A 21,148-nucleotide genomic window follows, 5' to 3' on the forward strand; every position below is an offset into this window, starting at 1 on the left:
TTTCAAACATCTTGGAATGACATTTGGAATAATAACACCCCCTCAAAAAAGTTTTAAAATTCTTCTTTTATAGGTTGTTAGCAGAATTATTCTGTTATGCTAATTATTTTATTTAATCTTTGGGTAATATAAATGATACTATGAGGTCTACATAGTTGTCTCTTTTAGGGTTTCAGTTGAGCCCCAACTGAAGGAAATTCTTAATATTTAGCAGTGGTTGGACTTTCTGCCTAACTTTACATTTATTTCTAGGTCCAGTTAATTCTTTTTTTTTAAATTTTTTTTAACATTTTTAAATTTTTTAAAAATTTTTATTTATGGGATAACTAGGTAGCACAGTGAATACAGCACCAACCTTGGACTCAGGAAGACCTGAGTTCAAATCCAGTCTCAAACACTTTATACTAGCCTTATTGCCCTACCAAAAATAATTATAGCTTCTGATTTTTTTTATTATCTATATCTTTAATGAGATCCTCCTCCCTTCTCCATCCTTCAAATTTCATTTTCTCTCACTTTTTGTAATGATATACTACCGATGGACACACAAAGCATGTGGGTTATGCCTACACACTAATTATGTAAAATTATATTTGGGGTCTAATACTTATGTGTATATTTTGAAAGTAAATTTATTTTTAATTTAATATTTATTCTCATTTTGTACAAATGTTTTTTACATTAATAAAACATTCTTATTTAAGAGTAAATGAAATACCCCCTCCCCCCCATAAATATAGACTTGCTTGAGCGATAAAGTAAAGGGGAAAGAAAAAAGTTTAAATTAAAAAAATAATAGTAATAATTGTAGGTATGGCAAGGTGGCACAATGGATGGAGCACCAGCCCTGGAGCCCTGAGCACCTGAGCCCACATCAGGCCCTGTACACTGAACACACACCCAGCCATGTGACATGCAAGCCACCCGAACCCCACTGCCCTGCAAAAACCAAAAAAAGGAAAAAAAAGACCCAAAATAAAAATAGTAATAATAGTAGGGGTGGCTAGGTGGCAGACAGCATTGGCCCTTGAGTCAGGAGCACCTGGGTCCAAATCCAGCCTCAGACACCCAACGACTACCCTGCTATGCAGCCCCAGGCAGACCACCCATCCCCATTTGCCCTGCACCCCCCCCCAAATAATAATAATAAAAAGTGTGCTTGAGTCTTTGTTCCAACACCAACAACTCTGTCGTGGGTGGATCATGTTCTTTATGATAAGTCCATCACAAAAGTTACTTCTATATTTTTCCACTGTTGCCATTGCTTAGCACAACTCCCTCCTTTCTTATTTCTCCACTACCATGTACTCTATTTTCTCTCTCCTTTCACTCTGACTCTGCTGTAGGGTATCTGAGTGGCACAGCAGACAGATCCCTGGTCCTGGGGCCAAGAGGCCCTGAGCCCCCCTACCACCCCTTAGGCCCAGAATCCACCTGGCCCTATGGTCCAGGACAGGCCATCCAATCCCAGCCCCTTGCAAGAAGTAAAAAAGAAAATGTGTTATATCTGACCACTCTCCCCCCATGGCCCATCCTCTCCTCCATCACTCACATCCCCACCGCTTCCCTCTGTCCCCCCCCTTCCCCCTGTCCCCCCCTTCTTACTCCAGATGTCTATACCCCATTGAATATATATACTGTTTCCTCTCCTAGCCACCTCTGATGAGAACAAAATTTCCCTCATTCTCCCTTGCCTTCCCCCCTTCCATATTATTGCAATAGCTCATTGTAATAAAGAAAAATCTTATTATATGAAATATCTTGGCCTATTCCCCCTCTCCTTTTTCTTTCTCCCATTACATTTCCCTTTTTTTCTATTGACTCCATTTTTATACCATATTTTAGCTTTGAATTCAGCTTTCTCCTGTGCTTCAACTATAAAAGCTCTCTCTACCTGCTCTATTAACTGAGAAGGTTCATATGAGTATTATCAGTGTCATTTTTCTATGCAGGAATACATGCAGTTCATCCTCATTAAGTCCCTCATATTTCCCCCCTCTCCTCCAATCTCCATGCTTCACCTGAGTCCTGTATCTGAAGATCAAACCTTCTGTTCAGCTCTGGCCATTCCAAAAGGAACATTTGAAATTCCCCTGGTTCATTGAAAGTCCATCTTTTTCCCTGGAAGAGGACATTCAGCCTTGCTGGGTAGTTCATTCTTGGCTGCATTCTAAGCTCTCTTGCCTTCCGGTATATTGTATTCCAAGCCCTACGTGCTTCCAATGTAGTTGCTGCTAAGTCCTGTGTGATCCTGACTGCAGCTCCACGATATTTGAACTGTGTCCCTTCTGGCTGCTTGTAATATTTTCTCTTGGAGTTCTGGAACTTGGCTATAATATTCCTGGGGGTTGGTTTTTGGGGATCTCTTTTTTGGGGGGATTGGTGGATTCTCTCCATTTCTATTTTGCCCTCTGCTTCTAGAATATCAGGGCAATTTTCCTGTAGTAATTCTTTGAAAATGATGTCAAGGCTCTTTTCCTGATCATGACTTTCAGGTATTCCAATAATTTTTAAACTATCTTTCCTAAGTCTGTTTTCCATATCAGTTGTTTTTTCAATGAGATGTTTCACATTTTCTTCTAATTTTCACTTTTTTTTTGTTTTGAAGTATTGATTCCTGATTTCTGGTAAATTCATCAATCTCCCTGAATTCTATTCTTTGTCTGAAGGATTTGTTCTCCTCAGAGAGTTTTCTTATTTCTTTTTCCATCTGGCCAATTTTGCTTTTTAAAGCATTATTTTCCTCAGTAACTTTTTGAACTGTTTTATCCATTTGACCTAAGCTGTTTTTTAGCATGTTATTTTCTTCAGCTTTTTTTTTTGGATTTCCTTGACTAGGCTGCTGACTTCATTTTCATGTTTTTCCTGCATCTCTCTCCTTTCTTTTCCCAGTTTTTCTTCTGACTCCCTCATTTGATTTTCAAAGTCTTTTTTGAGCTCTGTCATAGCCTGAGCCCAATTTCTGTTTTTCTTGGAGTCTTTAGATGCAGGAGCTTTTGCTTCCTCATCTTCAGACTGAATATTTTGATCCTTCTTGGGCTCATTTGCAAAATATTTCTCAATGATGTTCCTCTTTTTTCTCTGCTTGCTCATTTTCCCAGCCTTTACCTGTTTTGGGGGTGCTTCCTGAGCTTTTGGGAAACTCCCACAAGGGTCTCAGTATATGAGGCTCTGTCTTCCCTCCTGGTTTGTGAATGACCATAGGTGCACCCCCTCTGCTATGGGGCTGAGCTGGGGGGGGCCCTGCTGTTCTATGGGGGGGGCCTAGACTGCTATCAGGATCTGAATGTGGTCAGAACCCCAGAGTCCTGTTTCAGGGACAGAGATCGCAGTCTCTCTCTCTTCACTCCCCTCCCTAGGTTCAATGGGCTCATGCCCTGGGGGCTCCTGTTTACAAGCTCCACCTGCTTCTGTTCCTGGATCTGGGCTGAGGTGGCTCTCTGCTTGCTGTGTGCCCTGAGGGCTGGGCTCCATGTGCTCCCTCTGGCAGAGGTCACCCTGCTGTTCCCCGACTTTGTGCCCGGTGCTCCCTGGGGTGTAGCTCAGGAGACTACCCCGATGCTATGAGCCACGGCTCCCAGTGCCCTGGGACTGCCTCCGGGAGGCTGAAGTTCTTTTGCTCTGGCAGGCCACCCCTCTGGCAGGCCACCCCTCCAACCCTGGGGAGCAGAGCCTTTCTGCTCTTTTCCAGATTACCTTGAGTAGGAGAACTGCCTCCCTGGGTCCCTCTGTGGGTTCTGTCTCTCGAAAATTTAGTTAGAGTCCTTAGCTTATGAGTTTTATCAGAGAGTGCCTAAGAAGCTATCCTTTCTTGTCATCATCTTGGCTCTGCCCCACCCCCTCCAGTTAATTCTTGAACGGCTAGGTGGGTATAGGGGTCAGGAAGACACATCTTCCTGAATTCAAATCTTGCTTGAGACACTTATTAGCTATGGGACCTAGGGCAAATCACTTAACCTTATTTGTTTCAGTTTGCCCATCTATAAAATAAACTGGAGAAGGAAACAACAAATCACTTCAGTATCTTTTCCAAGAAAACCCCAAATGAGGTCATGAAGAATTAGATAGGACTGAATTGACTGATCATCTAGTTAATCTTTGTTTTCTCTGTGATTGAGTCAAAATTCAATTTACTAGAAATAATTGGGCAAGAAAACAACAGATTTCATATGTATATAAACATTGGGTAAGAAAATAAACTGTGAACAATAATTCATGCCCCCATACCCCTCCCCCACCTTTGTGGGTCTTCTCCAAGATTCCTGCAAAGTCATAACTTCCCCTTTATATCTCTCTTCTCTGCCACATTTCAGTCCTATTTTTACTTCTCAGAGGTGTGTCTAATTCTCTACTTCATATCTTTACAATCTCTAGCTTGTTCTGGAAGTTCTCCTTCCTTTTATGCAGATTCCTTAGGGAATGACCAAGTCTCCCATCCAATGACTTTGATTGATTCAAGGAGATGGAGAATCCCTTTTTTTTAAACTTGGTTCTAATTGAATCAATCAATAATTGCTCTTAACTAACAAAGATAATTATTTTTAAGTGGATGAGACAACAATTAAAAAAGCTATCTGTATTAAAATATTTGCAACAGCATTATTTATAGCAAAAAGTTAGCTCCGAGTTATATGCCCAGTGAATAGGGAATGACTGAATAAATTGGGCATTATGAATCTAATGAACTGTTATAGCCTGACAGTAAATGAAAAATAAGAATTCAAAGTATTAGGGAAAGATTTATGTGACATTATCCAGAATAGAGAAAGTGCATTCAAAAGAACAGCATATAATCTAAGTATAATTCTATAAATACATTAAATGACAACCAATGCTCAGTCTAAACAACTTGGACAAACTGATATTACCTGTAACTTGTTGAAGTTAAAATACTCAGCTTTCCTTTTATGGGAAAATAAAAGGCTGTTAAAGAAGATAACATTGTTTAGTCAACTGCAAATGACCTTTTGTATTGTTTTGCCTAACTTTTATAACATCTGTAGAGCACTTTAAGATTTGCAAAGCACTTTACAAATATTATTTCATTTACAAAAATTATTTCATTTGATTCTCACAACAATCCTGAGAGGTAGAGAGCTATTATTATCTCCATAATAAATAATGAAAAAATGAAACAAATAGACATTAAGTGATTTGCTTAGGGTCCTAAGTAAGTGCCTGAAGTTGAATTTGAATTCATATCTTCCTGATTCCAGATTTAGTATTCTATTCATTATACCACTAACTAGAAAGTTAGTATAGTATGGTATGGTATGGTATGGTATGGTATGGCATGGTGTGGTGTGGAATGGTGTGGTGGTGAGGTGTAATTTCTAGTATGGTATAATGTAGTATAACTAAGATAGTATTATATGACATGATATAATAAAGTTTTTCGATAAAGTTTACTAGTGTTAATAAAATATAATTTAGCATTAGTATAGTAGTTTAATGTTAGTATACTATAGTATACATTGGGGAATAGATATTTGTTAGTGTGTTTATGCTTGCTTTACTAAAACAAAATTTATTAAAGAGATAAGTCCAGAAAACTGACTAGGATTAGATTTTGAAGTAGCTGGCTTCTTGAAGAAGGCAGAATTTTAGTTAGAACTTAAGTGAAGCTGGAGAGTCAATAGAAACAGATAAGAAGTGTGATAATTTCAAGTTTAGGGGTGGGAAAATAATTGTTATTTAGGATATCATAGGGGACTAAGGTGTAGGAACACTGGAAAGGACAAGTGAATTCAAATCTTACCTTAGATACTTACTAGTTTAGGGGAGCCTTGCCAAATTATTTAACTTCTCTTAGCCTCAGTTTCCTTATTTGTAAAATAGTGATAATAATAGTATTATTTCCTCATAAGGGTTGTTAAGAGAGTCAAATGAGATAACTTATGCACATCACTTTGCAGGCTTTAAATTACTATATAAATGCTAGCTAAATCTTCTCATTTTAATTTTTGTTCAGAGCCTATCTATGCATTCCAGGTCAGAAACAAGAGGAAGCATACTGGAGTAAAAATGTGGGAAGAGGAGGCAAAATGATCTGTTGAATGGGGCATTGTAAAGATAGACCCCCAGAACATGTGGTCAAGGGCTACCACTATCAAAAACTCAGAGATAGAGGTCTACAAAAGATGCAGGTCTACAAAAATACCAGGTAATATCACTGCTACAGAGTGCACCACTAGAGGAAATCTAGTAAATGGGACTTAGAGGGAAGAAGCATGATCTTAATCCTGCTTCAAACACTTGTGACTAGCTAAGTGACCTTGAACAAGTCATTTAACCAATTTTTGCCTCATCTGTAAAATGAAGGATTTGTACTTAGTGTCCTCCAAGGTCACTTCTTGCTCTAAATTTATCATCTATGAATGATAGTAAATTTCCCAACTCCTTCTAAGGTATGAGATACGACTGCCCAATAGACTGGGGAGGAACAAGACATGCCTTCAGAAACAGCTATCGATGTGCTTGGATTGCTTTCTCCTATCAGTCATGGTGATATCTTTATTTGGTTGCCAATCTATAGATAAAGATGTAATTCCAACCCCCCCCCCCCCCACATGTCTTTCTCCTTCCTGCTGGTCTGAGGTGGAAGAATGACTCTCATAGCTATGGAGGCTCTAAGGACAGCATATTCTTCCCTCCACTCACCCTGTCCCTTGTATTCATGCTCTTTTAGGCAAACCTCTAAATGGATTTGTGTCTTCCTTTAGTACAGACTATATGAGCTCTCAAAGTACAGACACCCCTTTTGGGCCATATTGGCTATGGGAGCAGTTGGAGCCACAACAGTAGAGGTCAGGGAAGACTGATTAAGTGGGGGGAGGGGAAGGAATTGCCCTCAGAGAGTCTACATAGTAAAGAGCCCACTTAGTTTTGCTTGGCTTTTTAGTAGTAGAATTGAAATATAAATAGATAACAACTATCTTTGTTGCAAATATTTGGAAGAAACTTGAATGCCAACTTCTCAACTGACTGTTTTCAATAACTTTGTTTATTTAGCATGTCCTTTCTCTGTGTGGGAATAGAATAACCTCTCCTCTTCTATACTTTATTCATATTTATACTATGGGTTCACTTTTCACTTTATCCCCTCCTCTAACATGCTGGGGAGAACCCTTTAGAGTATGAAATGGAATTGTTCCCCAAGATTTTGAAGGGAGTGGGGTGAAATCAGCACACCGTGAGCCTGGTTCTCCTCGTCTTCCTGACTCTATGTCAGGAAGTCCAAGTCCACTGTGACAGACTGCTCTTAGAATGGCATAACATGTCAAAATGATAAAGAGGATAAATATTTAAAAAGTTCTTAGGAGGGGAAATGGTTATTAAATAGATTTACTACCTATTTCTTAATAAAGAACCCACTTGTACTCCCTCTTAACTAGGTCTGATAGCATCTCACTGTGCTTGACTGAGGGACTAGAGTTAAGTGGGGCATTCTCCTCTACCCTCTCCAGCTTATAAATTCCACAATTAGTTGAGTGTTTGGATTGGATTAATATAGTTTTGGCATTGGTTTTTGCTAATCCTGGCCTCCAGTTACATGTCTGATGGAGCAACCAAGGGAACCATTCTCTGCCAAGCAGACTTGAAGAATGCCATTTGTGCATCAGTGAGTAAATCATAATATTTAGGATGTTGCTGAACTTCTAGAATGTTCAATATCTTTAAGCCTTTGCGAGATAAATCTAGTTTCTTTGGAGGTGGTGACTCTGTTGGCAGGTGATGATCACATGGAAAGCAAATTCAATCTTAGGTTCCTCTTCCACTTTTCAAAAATTGTTTGGGACCAGACAAATAGCTTCTCAATTAAAAGGAGTTACTCTTATAAAGTGGAGAAGTAAGGGAAAGGTGGGAGAGCTTGGGAAGAAGTGTCAATATATTACATGGATAGAATATTGGCTTTAGAGTTCAAATTCTACTGTTCACATGTACTATCTGTGTGACTTTCTGTGGTTGCACAGAAGTCCAAGTGAAGAGTCACTTATGCTTCCTGGTCTTGGTTTCCTTGTCTGTAAAATGATGATGTTGGATTAGATTGCTTCTGAGGTCCCTTCCAGCTCATGATTCCTGTGAAATTACTGAGTGGTTAGAATCAGAAAATTGGACTTAAAGACACTGCACTAGTCAAGGTATCAATGGTGTAAAGGAAAAGAATGCTGGGCTTCAGTTCATTAAACTTGGGTGTCACCATTGATAAATCATTTAAACCTCACTGAGCCTCAGTTCTCTTATTAGTAAAAATGGAGATTGTAATAGCTGTCTCCAAATACTTGTGAGATAAGTGTTCTCCAGAAGTCAGAGGCAGCTAGATGGCACAATCATCATATTAATAATGTTTGTCCTTCATTCTTGAAGAAGACCATGACATTAGGGAGGTGATGCCATGACAAGCAAGTGAATTGGATTTGAGTGGATTTGAGTGTAAGTCATTAGCCTCACTTTCTCCTCCAGAACCATCTGGTTCAGTGGCCAGAAATGAATCAGGATGACTGGAGATGGCCCTGGATGTGAGGAATCATAATTAAGTGACTTGCCCAGGTCACATAACTAGTGAGTGTCTAGTGTCTGAGGCCAGATTTGAACTCTTGTCTTCCTGATTCCAAGGTCAGTGGTCTAACCACTGTACAATAATGGATAATGGTGTCAGGGAAACCTGAGTTCAAATATGGTCCCAGATACTAAATAACTGTGTGACTATGGGTAACTCACTTAATTGCTGTTTACCTCAGTTTCCTTAGTTATATGATGGAGATAACAGTCACACTTATCTCCCAGGATTGTGGTCATGATGAAACAAGATAATATTAAAAAATGCTTTGTAAATCTTGAAGCACTGTTGAGTGGTAGCTATAGCTACTGTCAGAACTTGCTCAGGTTATAAAGATTATGTCCTTTTGTTCTAGCATCTGCCCACGAATAATATAAGATGTGTAGTATTTAGTCTCAAAGCAAAATTGGGTCCATAAATCAAATAGTTTCTGAATCCAGAATTGGGAAGGAGTTTAGAGTCTATTGAATCCAACGTTTCCATTCTGCAGCTGAGCAAATTGCAGTTTAGGAAAAGAAGGGAAACTCTTTCCCTAGAGAGAGAGTAATAGAGCCAGAATCTGAACCCAGATCCAAATTCCAACTCCACTAAGCCTCATAGCATCCCTTAGTATATGACACATATTGTGTTAGGTGCTTCAAAGATGCAAAAGTATATTTTAAGAAATTTATGGTTAGGAGAGGCATATAGAGACAGAGACAAGGAAAACGGGAGGGAAGGGAGAGAGATAAAGAGAAGGGGAAAGGAGAGGAAAGGAAAGAGGAAAATAAAGACAGAGACAGAGACAGAGAGACATGAGAGAAAGAGATAAAGAGGCAGCAGATGAACAGAGAGACAATCTGACAGAGTCATGATTCTTATTGTCCAGGAAATAGAGTTTAAATTATATTGTTAAATATGAAGGCTTTAGTTAGTTGGGAGTGACTCTGATCCTGAGAGGTTGGTGCCTGGGACAGAACTCTCCTGGAGGGTAACACCCTTTCTAAGTCAAGGAACATATAGACTGCTTCCTAAGGAAAGAAAATGCCTGCACAGGTATTTTCCCCTCATGTCAGAAGACATGGTTTTTCTCTCTCTGGTTCTATGACTGGGTGTGTTAGGGTTTATAACTATTTCTAGGAGAATTATAGCAAAGAAACCCTTAGGATGTTGGACTAAAAGAACATGGCAGAGTCCATTTGCCCATCTGTGAAGAAGATATAATACTTCAGCTAAGGACACTGTCCAAAGCCAGAAGATGCAGGTAAAAAAAAAAGACATTGTGCAACCTTCTTCCCAGTGGAGTAAATGGAGTACATGAATTATCATCAAAATATCCCCAGAATTTGCTTATGAGCCAGAAGCATCAGAGACACCAGTTGCCTTGTAGACATATGTTTCTTTCATGTGTATTCCTCTATATATGCACACTGGCAAAATATCTAGTATTCGCTGAGGGGGTGGTATTTGTGTGAGAATGGAGTACAGGTAAATGGGAGAATTATTCAGCTGCTATTTATTTTCTGTTATGACCAGTTTTTGCTTTTGTTTTTTTATTATCTCAGTTATGAAATCATAGGTTCATAGAACTAGATTATCAAGACCCCGTGGAGTCCTACTTCTTCATTTTACAGATAGGAAATGAAAGATAATAACAACATACACCTCACAGGGTTATTGTGAGGACCAAAAAAGATAAATTTATTTTAAAAATGCTTAGCACGGTGACTGGCACACAATAGGCACTTCCCTCTTTTACCAATGAGGAAACTGAGGCACAGAGTGAGTGGTTAAGGGATTTACTAAGGATTACAAAGCTAGTTAAGAATCTGAGGCAAGAGTCTAACTCATTTTCCCTTGACTCCCAGCCCTCTACCTAGCTTCATTGCCCTGGCCTTTTGTGCTATCTATCTCTTGTACAAACAGCTTGATCTTGTGAGGTCTGGTGAGAAGAACATTAGAATTGACTTTAGAGGTGCTGGCACTAAGTGTTCTCTAGGTCAAAGTGGCATTATTATTATTATTATTATCATTGTTTCAGTCTTGGCCAAACAATAGAATGGTCATCTTTGTCTCGTTGATAAGAATGGAAAACAAAAACAAAAAAACTGAACATGGACTTTTGCAGTTTTTTTTAACCAGCCTTTAAAATCTTTACTATCTGTGTACCTTTTAATGATGCCATCCTAAGAAACATCAGACTGGTTTTCACAACCCCTTTCCAGGTCTTTAAAGAAGGCCTGTGTTAGCATTGGCACAGGATTGCTCAATTATAATCCAGTCTGAAGACAAAAGGGAATAATTGATCCCTTTTCAGTACTGTTATTTTGAGTTCTTCTTAACCACACAGTAAGCATTCAAGTAGACCACAGGAAATAAGTACAGTATTTGGAAATGGCTTGCTTAAAACTGTTTTCAGTCATAGTGCATAATTAGGCATTGACCTTGAGCCTTTTCTTCAATCAGGAAAACATAGTCTCTTCTGAATTGCTTCCTGGGCACAAATAACTGAAGAAAAGGGTCAATAAAGGAAACACAAAGGTGGAATAATTCCCATACAAAGTAATGGTTATTATCCTGGAAATGCTGGGATTTGGAGAGAGCCAGAGGGATTTGACAGGATGTAGCACCCTAGGCTCTTGGTTTGCTGCATCAGTAGCATTACAAGTCCTATTAGGATATAGATCTAAGATTAGGAGGTATAAAAGGAGTTTGTATTGGGTGAATAATTCTATTTTCAGGCTTTGGGTCACAAAAGGCAGGTCATAACTGAGGGTTATTTCCTTTCTTCTTAGTTATGTGTAACTTCTGGTTTCTGGACCTGGAGGTAAATGATTTTCTCTTTATTTTTTCTTTTTCTGTGGAGACAAAACAAGGTCGAAAGGGAAGAAAAAAAGAACAAGGAGATTAGAGATCAAAATACATCCCTCACAGCTACTCTGGATGAAAAGGGAGAATGATTCAGAAGGAGGGTACAGTTAGACAGAACGCCACAATGGATTCTGAGCTGCCATTCTCAAATGAGAAACTCAAAGAAACTGATGAATAATAAACACAGGGGGATTTTCATCCCTTTCTAATCTAGGTTATAGTACTGATCCAAAACTTCATTATCCAGTCCTTCAATACCAAGGGGAACAGATGAGAATTTGTAAAATTCATGTTAAATTAGATTGCGGTCACAGATATGTTCTATTGCCACCAGTTCTTAAAGTGGAAACCAAATGAAAAGTCTCCTAAGGAGATGGTTAATTTCCTCCTACCCTATAGTCTAAAAAAAGGAATTTAATTCAAATAGACTTTTAAAAATCTGCCTCAATGATCACCTTAGACATATCATAATTCAAGACATGCAAAAGATCATGGATAAAGGGTTAAATAACTACCTTATAATAATCCTAACCTATAGTATCCCATAGATGGAATACAGAAGCATTATGGGTCATCATTCACATTTCCATAACTATCTCTAAGATCTCAAACAAAGTACCAATGTCTTGTGTTTCTGCTTTGGTCATTTTAGTATGTCTTTTAAGTATGTCTTTATTTATGGTCATGGAAGAATCAAGTTCCCGTTTTGGAGAGAAGAAAATTCAACTGTAATATTAAAATAAAAACTCTCACTGTTCTTAGGAGAAGTGTCTGTGGATTACTTAAATAGGGCATGACTTATATCTGTGTATAATAGTGACCAGCTTGCATACTGGCATGTAAATCCTAATAGATAAAAGGTTCATTAAAAATATTTTATCATTCACAGATCATGTGCTATACCTAGAAAGAACTATCAGCTGACTGAAATTCTCACTAAGAGAGATAAGAAAAAGTTTATGACTTGGTCAGATATCTAAGGTTGGAATGAGACCTTAGAGAATGCATAGTTTGATTCTCAATTTACAAATGATGAGATTGAAGTCCAGAATGGTACCTTAGGTTACTCAGATAATAAGTATCAAAGTCAGAATCTGAACCCATGCCCTCTGCTGCCTTCTATGAAGAATTTTTGTAAATGAACTAGCATGGATGGTGGACAAGTGGACCAGTTTCAGAGTCAAGTGTTACAGGATTCACGTAACTAAACTCCTCTACCTAATTTTATAAGACCATAAATTACCACTAAACTAATTATCTGTCTAGATGGAAGGAATCTCTACATTGGAAGTACCCCACCTTGATGAAATCACAGATCTAGATATTCCTTTCCCCCCACCCCCTTAAATTGTGCTGAAGCTTCTTTAAATCCTAGAAAAACTTCTTTGTCAACTTACATAGAGAATTTTCATGATTATACACATTGGGCACAGTTTATGGTGCTTGATAGGAAATAACTATCTTTTGGAATGAGTTGTTTCCTATTAAATTTTTTTTAATTGGTTGAGTTAGATTTCAGGAGTTGATTCAGGTCATTTCAGGTCCACCATGATTTGGACTCATATTTTTTATCAATATGATCTCTCTATCAGACAACAAATTAATAAGAGGCAAAATTAAATGAAAAAAGAACAGAAAATGATGTGAATAGGAAAAATCAAAAGTAGTAAATTACAATGTCAGATCAAGGGTGAAAAAAGGAATGTTAGTGGAATTTTATAAAATATGAAATTAAAAGTGCTATCTGTTGAGACCTAGATGCCTGAGTCTAAAAGACTCTAGAAGTTCAGACAGAGGTGCAAAGACTTACCAAGTATCAAGGATGCTCTAGAAGGGATTCCTGAATTGAATGGGAAGCTGCCTTCAAAGGCAGATTCTATGATATTTTCCTTCTATACTAGGCTTTAGAACTCTCTATTTTCTTTCAAACAATTGTGTACCAATGTCCTAAAGACATAAAAATTGGAGAAAGCCTCACATTCTTAGATTTAACCTGGTGTGTTTGACTCAGATACAAACAATAGAAATGCCTGAGGTACAATCTGTCAGGACTAACAATGTTGGATGCAGATTTCCCTTTTCCTTTAGGAGACACAACATGTTACCTCTGCATATTTTCAACTTCTTCAATGGTCTCAGGTAAGGTCTTCCCTTTGGTCTCAGGCAGCATCAATACCAACACCCCAGCGATTAAGCCAATCACAGCTAGAAGTTAAGCATACAGTCAGAATTCAGGTTACACATGTGCAGTTCCATTAGGGCTAAAGAATGTGGTATTTTAGAATTAGAACTAATTTGATTTGGTTTTTTTTTTTTTACCATTGTACCACACTTGTTTATAGATTCTTTTACAATTGCTAGGTTTTCTTGTCATCAAAATTTTTATTTTATTTTTCCAATCACATGCAAAGATAGTTTTCAATATTCAATCTTTTGCAGGCTTTTGAGTTCTCCATTTTTCTACTACCCTCCCTTCCTTCCCCCTTTCCCATGGCAGCGAATAATCCGATATAGGTTGTACATTAACAATTGTGTTTAACATTTCCATATAAGGCATGTACAATTGCTAGTTACTCTGTTTTCCATCATAAATATAATACTGATAACAAAACTATGCATAATAAAAATTCCTTACAGGAAAAAGAAACTCTTGAAAATTAAGTGAAAGGTTGTCCTTGGCCAGTCAGTCAGTCAGTCCATATTATTGTGAATCTTTGATGTTAGAAAATAACTTTGGTGGCAAAAATCACCAGGAGATGAACTGTCAAAGTGAACAAGTCAACAGCATTTATCAGTCTCATACTATGTGTTAGATACCATCCTACAAGTTGAGTATATAAAGAAAGACAAAAACAGTCTGTGCTCTTATGGAATTCGTGTTCCAACAACATTCAAATAATTATGTCCATTCAAGACACATACAGGGTAAATTGGAGATAATTTCAAAGGGACAGAACTAACTTTGAGGGGGACTGGAAAGCCTTCTTGAAAAAGTTGGGATTTTTAGCTGAGGTTTAAAGGATGCCAGGAGCAAGAAGTACATTTCAGGTATCAGGGAGAGTCAATGAAAAAAAGAGAATTGGTAAGTGGAGTGACATGCAAGGAACAGAAAAGAAACCAATGTCACTTAGGTCAGAGTGTAAGAAAATTGGAGAGGTAGGAATGGGTCATATGGTAAAGAGCTTTAAAAGCCAAATGAGAAGATAATATTTGATTTTAGAGCTAATAGAAAGCCAGTGATATTGACTGACATGGACAGGGAAAAGCAGGTTATAGTCTTAAACCTTTGCTTTAGGTGGAATATTTTGGCAGCTGAGTGGAGGTTGGACTGGTGTGGGGGAGAGACTTGAGACAGGGAAACCAAAGAAGACTACATTAGTTCAGATATGAGGTGATCTGGTCTGGTGAGGTGAGAGGTGTGGCCTCTAGTGATGGCAGAGTCAGAGAATAGAAAGAAACACAGAAGAGAAACATTTTAAGGCAGAACTAGGCTCACATGTCCTCATTATCCTCTGCCCCAGGATCCTCTAAAGAAAGACAGAGTGGAGGGCTCCTCCCCAAATCTCCATTTAAGGAGAATGCCCACACCAGCCATTTCTTCATTTCCCACCCAACTTCACTCCATTGGAATTCCCTATTGTGTCTCCCCCACCAATTTTTCAATTGTATTTTGTCTCCCTCTATTATATTGTAAACTCCTTAAGGACAGATACTTTTTTCTTTTCCATGTTATTTCATATTTTCACATAGCATAATATCTATGACACATGGCAGGTATTTACGTAACTTTTGACTCATTGATATGGGAGAGTGAAGAATCAAGGATGGTACCTAGGTCGCAAGCCTGAGTGACTGGGAGGTTGGTGATGCCCTTAACAACAATAAAGAAGAAATGAAGAAGGACGGATTTTGGATTTTGGGAGAAAGATAATAAGATCTGTTTTGGATATGTTGAGATTAAGATAACTACTGACTTCCAGTTCAAAATAGCTAATAAAATAATGATGTGAGACTGTAGATCAGGAACAAGGTTCAGGTCTGGAAAAAATAGATCTGAGGATGATTTGCATGGAAATTATAACTGAATCAACAGGAGCTGATGAGATCCCCAAGTGAAACAGTATGGAGAGAGAGAGAAGAGAAAGAGGATCCAGAACATAGTCTTGAGGACTATCTTTGGTTAGTGGGTGTGATCTGGCTGCAGATTCAGAGAAATCAAAGAATCATGACATTCAAGATAGTTATAAGTAAGGAAAGATGTTACAACTGAGGAGCAGCATAGAATAGTGAGAGAAGAGATTGTGTCTCTATCATAGAAAACTTAGTCTTCAGATCTATACTAATTCCAAATTCCGTACTGGTTATTTTATTATACTTCCCTGGCTTTTATATTTCCCCATTTTGTTCCTTGTTTTCCTCAAATTTATATTATGTTCCTTTGGCCTCATAGACAATAGAGACAACAGGATTTCCAAAAAGTAAAGAAGTGGATGGTCATAGTATTTTAAGCACGGTGAACAACTAGTACAAAGACCCAGAGGTGGGAGATAGAATATCACATATACAAGAAGCAGCAAGCCACTTTGACTGGACTTTAGAGGGTAAGGAGGGAGATAATCTAACTGCTATCATTTTGCTACCTGTTAGTATTCTAATGAAATGACTAGTAAGGAAAGAAAATAAAACCTATTGACAAAAGTAAAATTTTGAGGTCATTTGTAGAGGTCATTCTTGTATTCTCCATTTCTCCACAGTTAGGAGATAGTTGTATAGTCCTTATTCTCTAATGGAATAACCATGATATTTAGAAATTATGTTTTGGACAATTTCTTTCCATTCTGCAAAGAACAGGATTTAACTCTTACCAAAAACCACTAGGGGGAGTTCATGCCAGATAGCAGTCAACCTGTAGACGAGGAATGGTGTTACCATTCCACCAATATCACACATGGAAGAGCAGACCATTACACCAAGATTCCTAAAAAGAGAAAAGTTTTTATAGATCGAAATATGTTAACTCAAACCCCCCAAACAACATCTCAAAACACCTCAAATATTTTCTTAGGTCCCTAAAAATCTTCTCTTTAGACAATTGCTAGATTTTTTTCAAAGCAGAAGGGGAATGAATGATTGGTTTACTCTTTCATCTTATATGATATTTTTTTTTTACTGAGAATTATAAGGGAGAGAAAAAACATGATTTTCCTTTTCAGTGAATGCTCAAAATATTAAATCGACAGTCAGGTTGTTTCTCAGTGTTAAATCTTCTCTTATCATTGATTGTTGTTCATTTGTTCAGTCATATCTGACTTTTCACAACCTCATGGACCAAAGTTCACTAAGATTTCCTGTCCTCCATTATTTCCTGAAGTCTGTCCAATTTACCTTGCTTCCTTGACATCTATCTATCTCATCTTCTGTCATCCCCTTTTTTCTTTTGCTTTTAATCCTGCCCAAGATCAGGGTCTTTTTAAAACAGTTCTGTCTTCTTTTTATGTGATCAAAGTATTTGAGCTTCACCTTCAGTATTTATCCTTCCAATGAGCAGTCTGAATTAATTTCATTAAGTATTGACTAATTTTATCTCCCTGCTCCTCAAAAGTCTTCTTTAGGACCATAATTTGAAAGTGTTAATTCTGTGACATGTAGTCCAAATCTCACAGTCATATATTACTATTGAAAAAAACAAAACCTTTATTGACAAGCTGATATTTTTTTCTTTGTAATTTGCCATACAGATTGTAGATAGATGGCATAGTGGATACAATGCTGGGCCTGGGGTTAGGAAAATTCATATTTATGAGTTCAAATTTGACAACAGACAGTAGTCATGCCACCCTGAGCAAGTCATTTAACTCTGTTTACCTCAATTTCCTCATCTATAAAAATGAGCTGGAGAAGGAAATGACAAACCACCCCAATATCTTTGCCAAGAAAATCCTAGATGGGGGTCACACAGAGTCAGATACAAATGAACAACAAAAATGATATTTGCCATATTTTTTCCTTCCAAGGAGTAAAGTGTCTTTTAATTTCATGTAGTCATCATATGCAGTTATCTTTGAGCCCACAAATATAAAATCTGACACTATTTCTATTTCTTCTGCCTCTATTTGCTAGGAAGTAATGGGATCAGTTGCCAAGATCTTTTTTTTCTTTTTTTTTTTTAGATTTTTTGGCAAGGCAAATGGGGTTAAGTGGCTTGCCCAAGGCCACACAGCTAGGTAATTATTAAATGTCTGAGACCGGATTTGAACCCAGGTACTCCTGACTCCAGGTCCGGTGCTTTATCCACTGCGCCACCTAGCTACCCCTACTAAGATCTTAATATTGTGATGTTGTTTCAAGTAAGTTTTTACACTTCTCCCCTTTCACCTCATCAAGAGGCTTCTTAATTCCTTTTCTCTTTCTGCCATCAGAGTGCTATTGTCTGAATATCTGAGAGAGTTGACATTTCTCCCAGCAACCTTAATCTGGGGGGGGGGTATCCTCTGAGCCATAGGACTTTTCAGTTCATTAACTCTTTAAGTTGATTTTGCCTTTTGTAATTTGTCATTTTCCAAAGAGTTTGAAGTCTTATCCCATACATTCTTAATTTTCTCTATATGTTCTTTGTTTTTTTTTGCCCACAAATTGCACTTGTAAGCTACACAAGAGTTGATCTCAGAGTACTTTGTCCCTTATGACCTCTGTCACATGCTCAAAAAACAGGTCCATTCTGTTTTTTCTGTTGTGGCCATTGCATCAAGAGGCAAACATTTCTGATCATTTCAACTTCAAATTCTTTATGCTGAGCAAATTCTACTTACCTGATGAATGTGGGATACAATTCAGCATTAACCAGGCAAACCATTTCATAGGCCACTGTGATCCCCATTCTACCCAGACATGCAACTGTAACTTTTAGCCACATTAGATCTAGAGGGAAAAGATTTAAACAAATGAATTGTAATGAGAAAACTACTTAGCCTTTCCATCATGATACCACATAATTCTACAAAGGGCATTTAATAACAAAAGTTTCTATATCTCTGGAATAAGGATTAGATCAATGTTAATTTTTCCAAATAAGAGGAAAACACTTCTGAAAATTCTTTGTTCCATTTTGTTCTAATTTAATCCAAATGAACAAACATTTGTTAAAGACCTACTACATGAAGAGCTCTAGAGGAATGCTATCCAGGATAGATTACATGGAACCCTGTCTTCATGAAACTTAGAGACTAGTCAATGAGTGAATGCCTAATTAATTTGATAATTTGAAGAGTAGCTTTTGTTAGGGACTTCTAAAAGTACTTCTCTATCTAGGTTACTTACTGGCACTTGGATGACTCAAAAATGAATGGGTCGATCTCAAGCTTCTCTTTGGCACTTCATAGGAAGTAAGCTAAGATGATGAAGGCTATCCCCAGAATGAATTGACTCAGACTCTTGAGAAGAAGCCCAATTGTGAAGAGAATCACATCTTTGTATGGCTCACACACACTTATATATTTACATACTTTTGAAAAGAATGAAATTTAGAAAAAATGTTGATAGGTAATGGCTATTTGAAGTAGCCCAATTTATTATTGCTTCTTTCATTTTCTTTAACTCAGGCCTCCATTGGTGTTTCTATTTTGTGTGTGATCATCACAGAATGTAAACTTCATAATGAATAAAAGAAAGGTTGATTGATTTTATGACTTCTCAACATTTTATCTTCTTTGAGGCATTATATAAAGAGCATTAAATTTGTCTTCAGAGGTCTTGACTTTGAGTTGGGGATCTGCCATTTACTGCCTGTGCAATATTGAGTAAATAGCTCAGAGTCTGTGAGCCTCAGGTTATTTAACTGTAAAACAAGGGGGTGTGTGAGATGTCTCCTAAGGTCCCTTCAAATTCTATATCTATGATCTTATGATTGTTATCTTTGATTTTTTACTTTTTCAAGCATCTTTTTAATGGGTATCGAATTATGTGTTTTGTTCTTCATACCACTTTGACTCCTTAATCTCTTAACATTGTTTTCATCTGCTGATTATAGGAATCTAGGATTTCTAATATATTCTTGTCCTGAAAGGGAAGCTATATGGTGTAGTGGATAGAGTGATGGGTTTAGAATCAGGAAGACTCATCTTCCTGAGATCAGTCTGAACTCAGACACTTACTAGTTGTGTAACCCTGGGCAAGTCTTAACCTAGTTTGCCTCAATTTTCCCCCATCTGTATAATGAGTTGACAAAGGAAATGGAAAACTATTCCAGTATTTTTGCCAAGAAAACCAAAAATGATGTCACAAAGAGTCAGACATGACTCAAAAACAACTGAACAGCTCTTTCCCTGAATTTATGTAACATATATTCTTTTGTTTTTATTATTATTATTACCATATTCTAATATTTGTCACCATTTTCTTCATCAACCTCATTCTCATTATTAATAAACATTGCAAAAATCATTTACATTGTGTCAGTATTCAAAGAGATGAACATGAAGTCCTTCCTGACAAACCAAAGAGTGACCCTCAAACTCACCATTAGGAAGAAAAGCTGAGATGAGGCAGGCTGCCCCAGCTACCAGATTTGATGCAGCCCAAGGATAGCGACGGCCAATACGATCGATGGTGAGGATAATGATGAAAGCAGCTGGGAACTCAACCAGGGCAGAATAGAAGAAATCCAAATAGATATTACTCCCTGCAAGTCCCATGTGCATGATGAGACCCTGATAAAGCACAGAACTTGTGAACCTTAGCAAAGAAAAGAATCAGAATTAAGTCAAACTATTTTTGATAAATTACCCCAAGATCATCTCTTCAGTACTTCTTTTAATTTTTATTTGTATAAGGCAATGAGTTTAAGTGACTTGCCCAAGGTCACACAGCTAGGTAATTGTTAAGTGACTGAGGTCAGATATGAACTCAGGTCCTTCTGATTCCAGAGCCAGTGCTGTATCCACTGTGCCACCTAGCTGACCTCTTCATTACTTCTTGATGGGCTAGGAAAAGGAAAGGGGGGGAAACCAATGACATACATCTCTTGTATTGAAAGATGTTTGATTGAAATTAAAACCATTTTTATTCAGTGAAAAACTGATTTATATGTGGAGTAGAGAAAGTCCAGCCCCACCTACCCCAACCCCATGATAGGTGGTTAAGACAAATGTCTTATGTAATTTTGTGGTAATTAATTTTGTGTTAAAAAATAATTTGGGACAGCTTGATGGTCCAAACACTGGACCTAAAGTCAGGAAGACTCATCTTCCTGAGTTAACTCTGACCTCAGATACATCCTAGCTGTGTGACCCTGGGCAAGTCATTTAACCCTATTTGCCTCAGTTTCCTCATCTGTAAAATGAGCTGGAGAAGGAACTAGCAAAACAACAATAAAACAAACTCATAACTTTTTAGCAAAGCAGTTTTCTAGGCTAGTTGCTCCATTATCTTAGAATTAAAAAAACATAATATATTATGAACCGGGAAGATATTGAGGCTCAGGGAACTGAAGATAATTACCTTCAGCTAAGAATTAATAAAGTTGGTTTATCTTCTAAGTCTAAAACCACTACTTTTCCCATTTCATCTTTGGTCTATTATATTAAAACAGACTTGGGGAGAACTGGAATACTGAAGTCTGGGGAAGGGGAAAGGGTATTTTCCTTTATTTGTTGCCTTGGGTGCCAGGAGAGGACATTGGGTTTAAGGTAGAGCCTTTAGTCACTGCCCTGGTGTTGGGTACAAGGAAGGGGCTCTGACATT

The 21,148-nt window shown here is 37.7% G+C and overlaps 1 protein-coding gene across 1 annotated transcript in view; it reads right to left on the reverse strand.

Annotated features, from left to right (window-relative positions):
• Nucleotides 1-6,601: 6,601 nt before the first annotated feature.
• SLC22A2 (solute carrier family 22 member 2) overlaps nucleotides 6,602-21,148 on the reverse strand; it is a 51,475-nt gene continuing 36,928 nt past the window's right edge. Inside the window, exons 7-11 of the mRNA XM_074187973.1 lie at nucleotides 19,926-20,140; nucleotides 18,220-18,328; nucleotides 16,276-16,388; nucleotides 13,516-13,615; nucleotides 6,602-11,397 (exon numbers count right to left, since the gene is read on the reverse strand). Of these exons, the coding sequence (XP_074044074.1) occupies nucleotides 11,331-11,397; nucleotides 13,516-13,615; nucleotides 16,276-16,388; nucleotides 18,220-18,328; nucleotides 19,926-20,140 (604 nt within the window). The 3' untranslated portion in view covers nucleotides 6,602-11,330. The remainder of the gene's footprint in view (nucleotides 11,398-13,515; nucleotides 13,616-16,275; nucleotides 16,389-18,219; nucleotides 18,329-19,925; nucleotides 20,141-21,148) is intronic.

Source organism: Macrotis lagotis, chromosome 5 (assembly GCF_037893015.1).
Source record: "Macrotis lagotis isolate mMagLag1 chromosome 5, bilby.v1.9.chrom.fasta, whole genome shotgun sequence".
NCBI classification, from domain to species: Eukaryota; Metazoa; Chordata; class Mammalia; order Peramelemorphia; family Peramelidae; genus Macrotis; species Macrotis lagotis.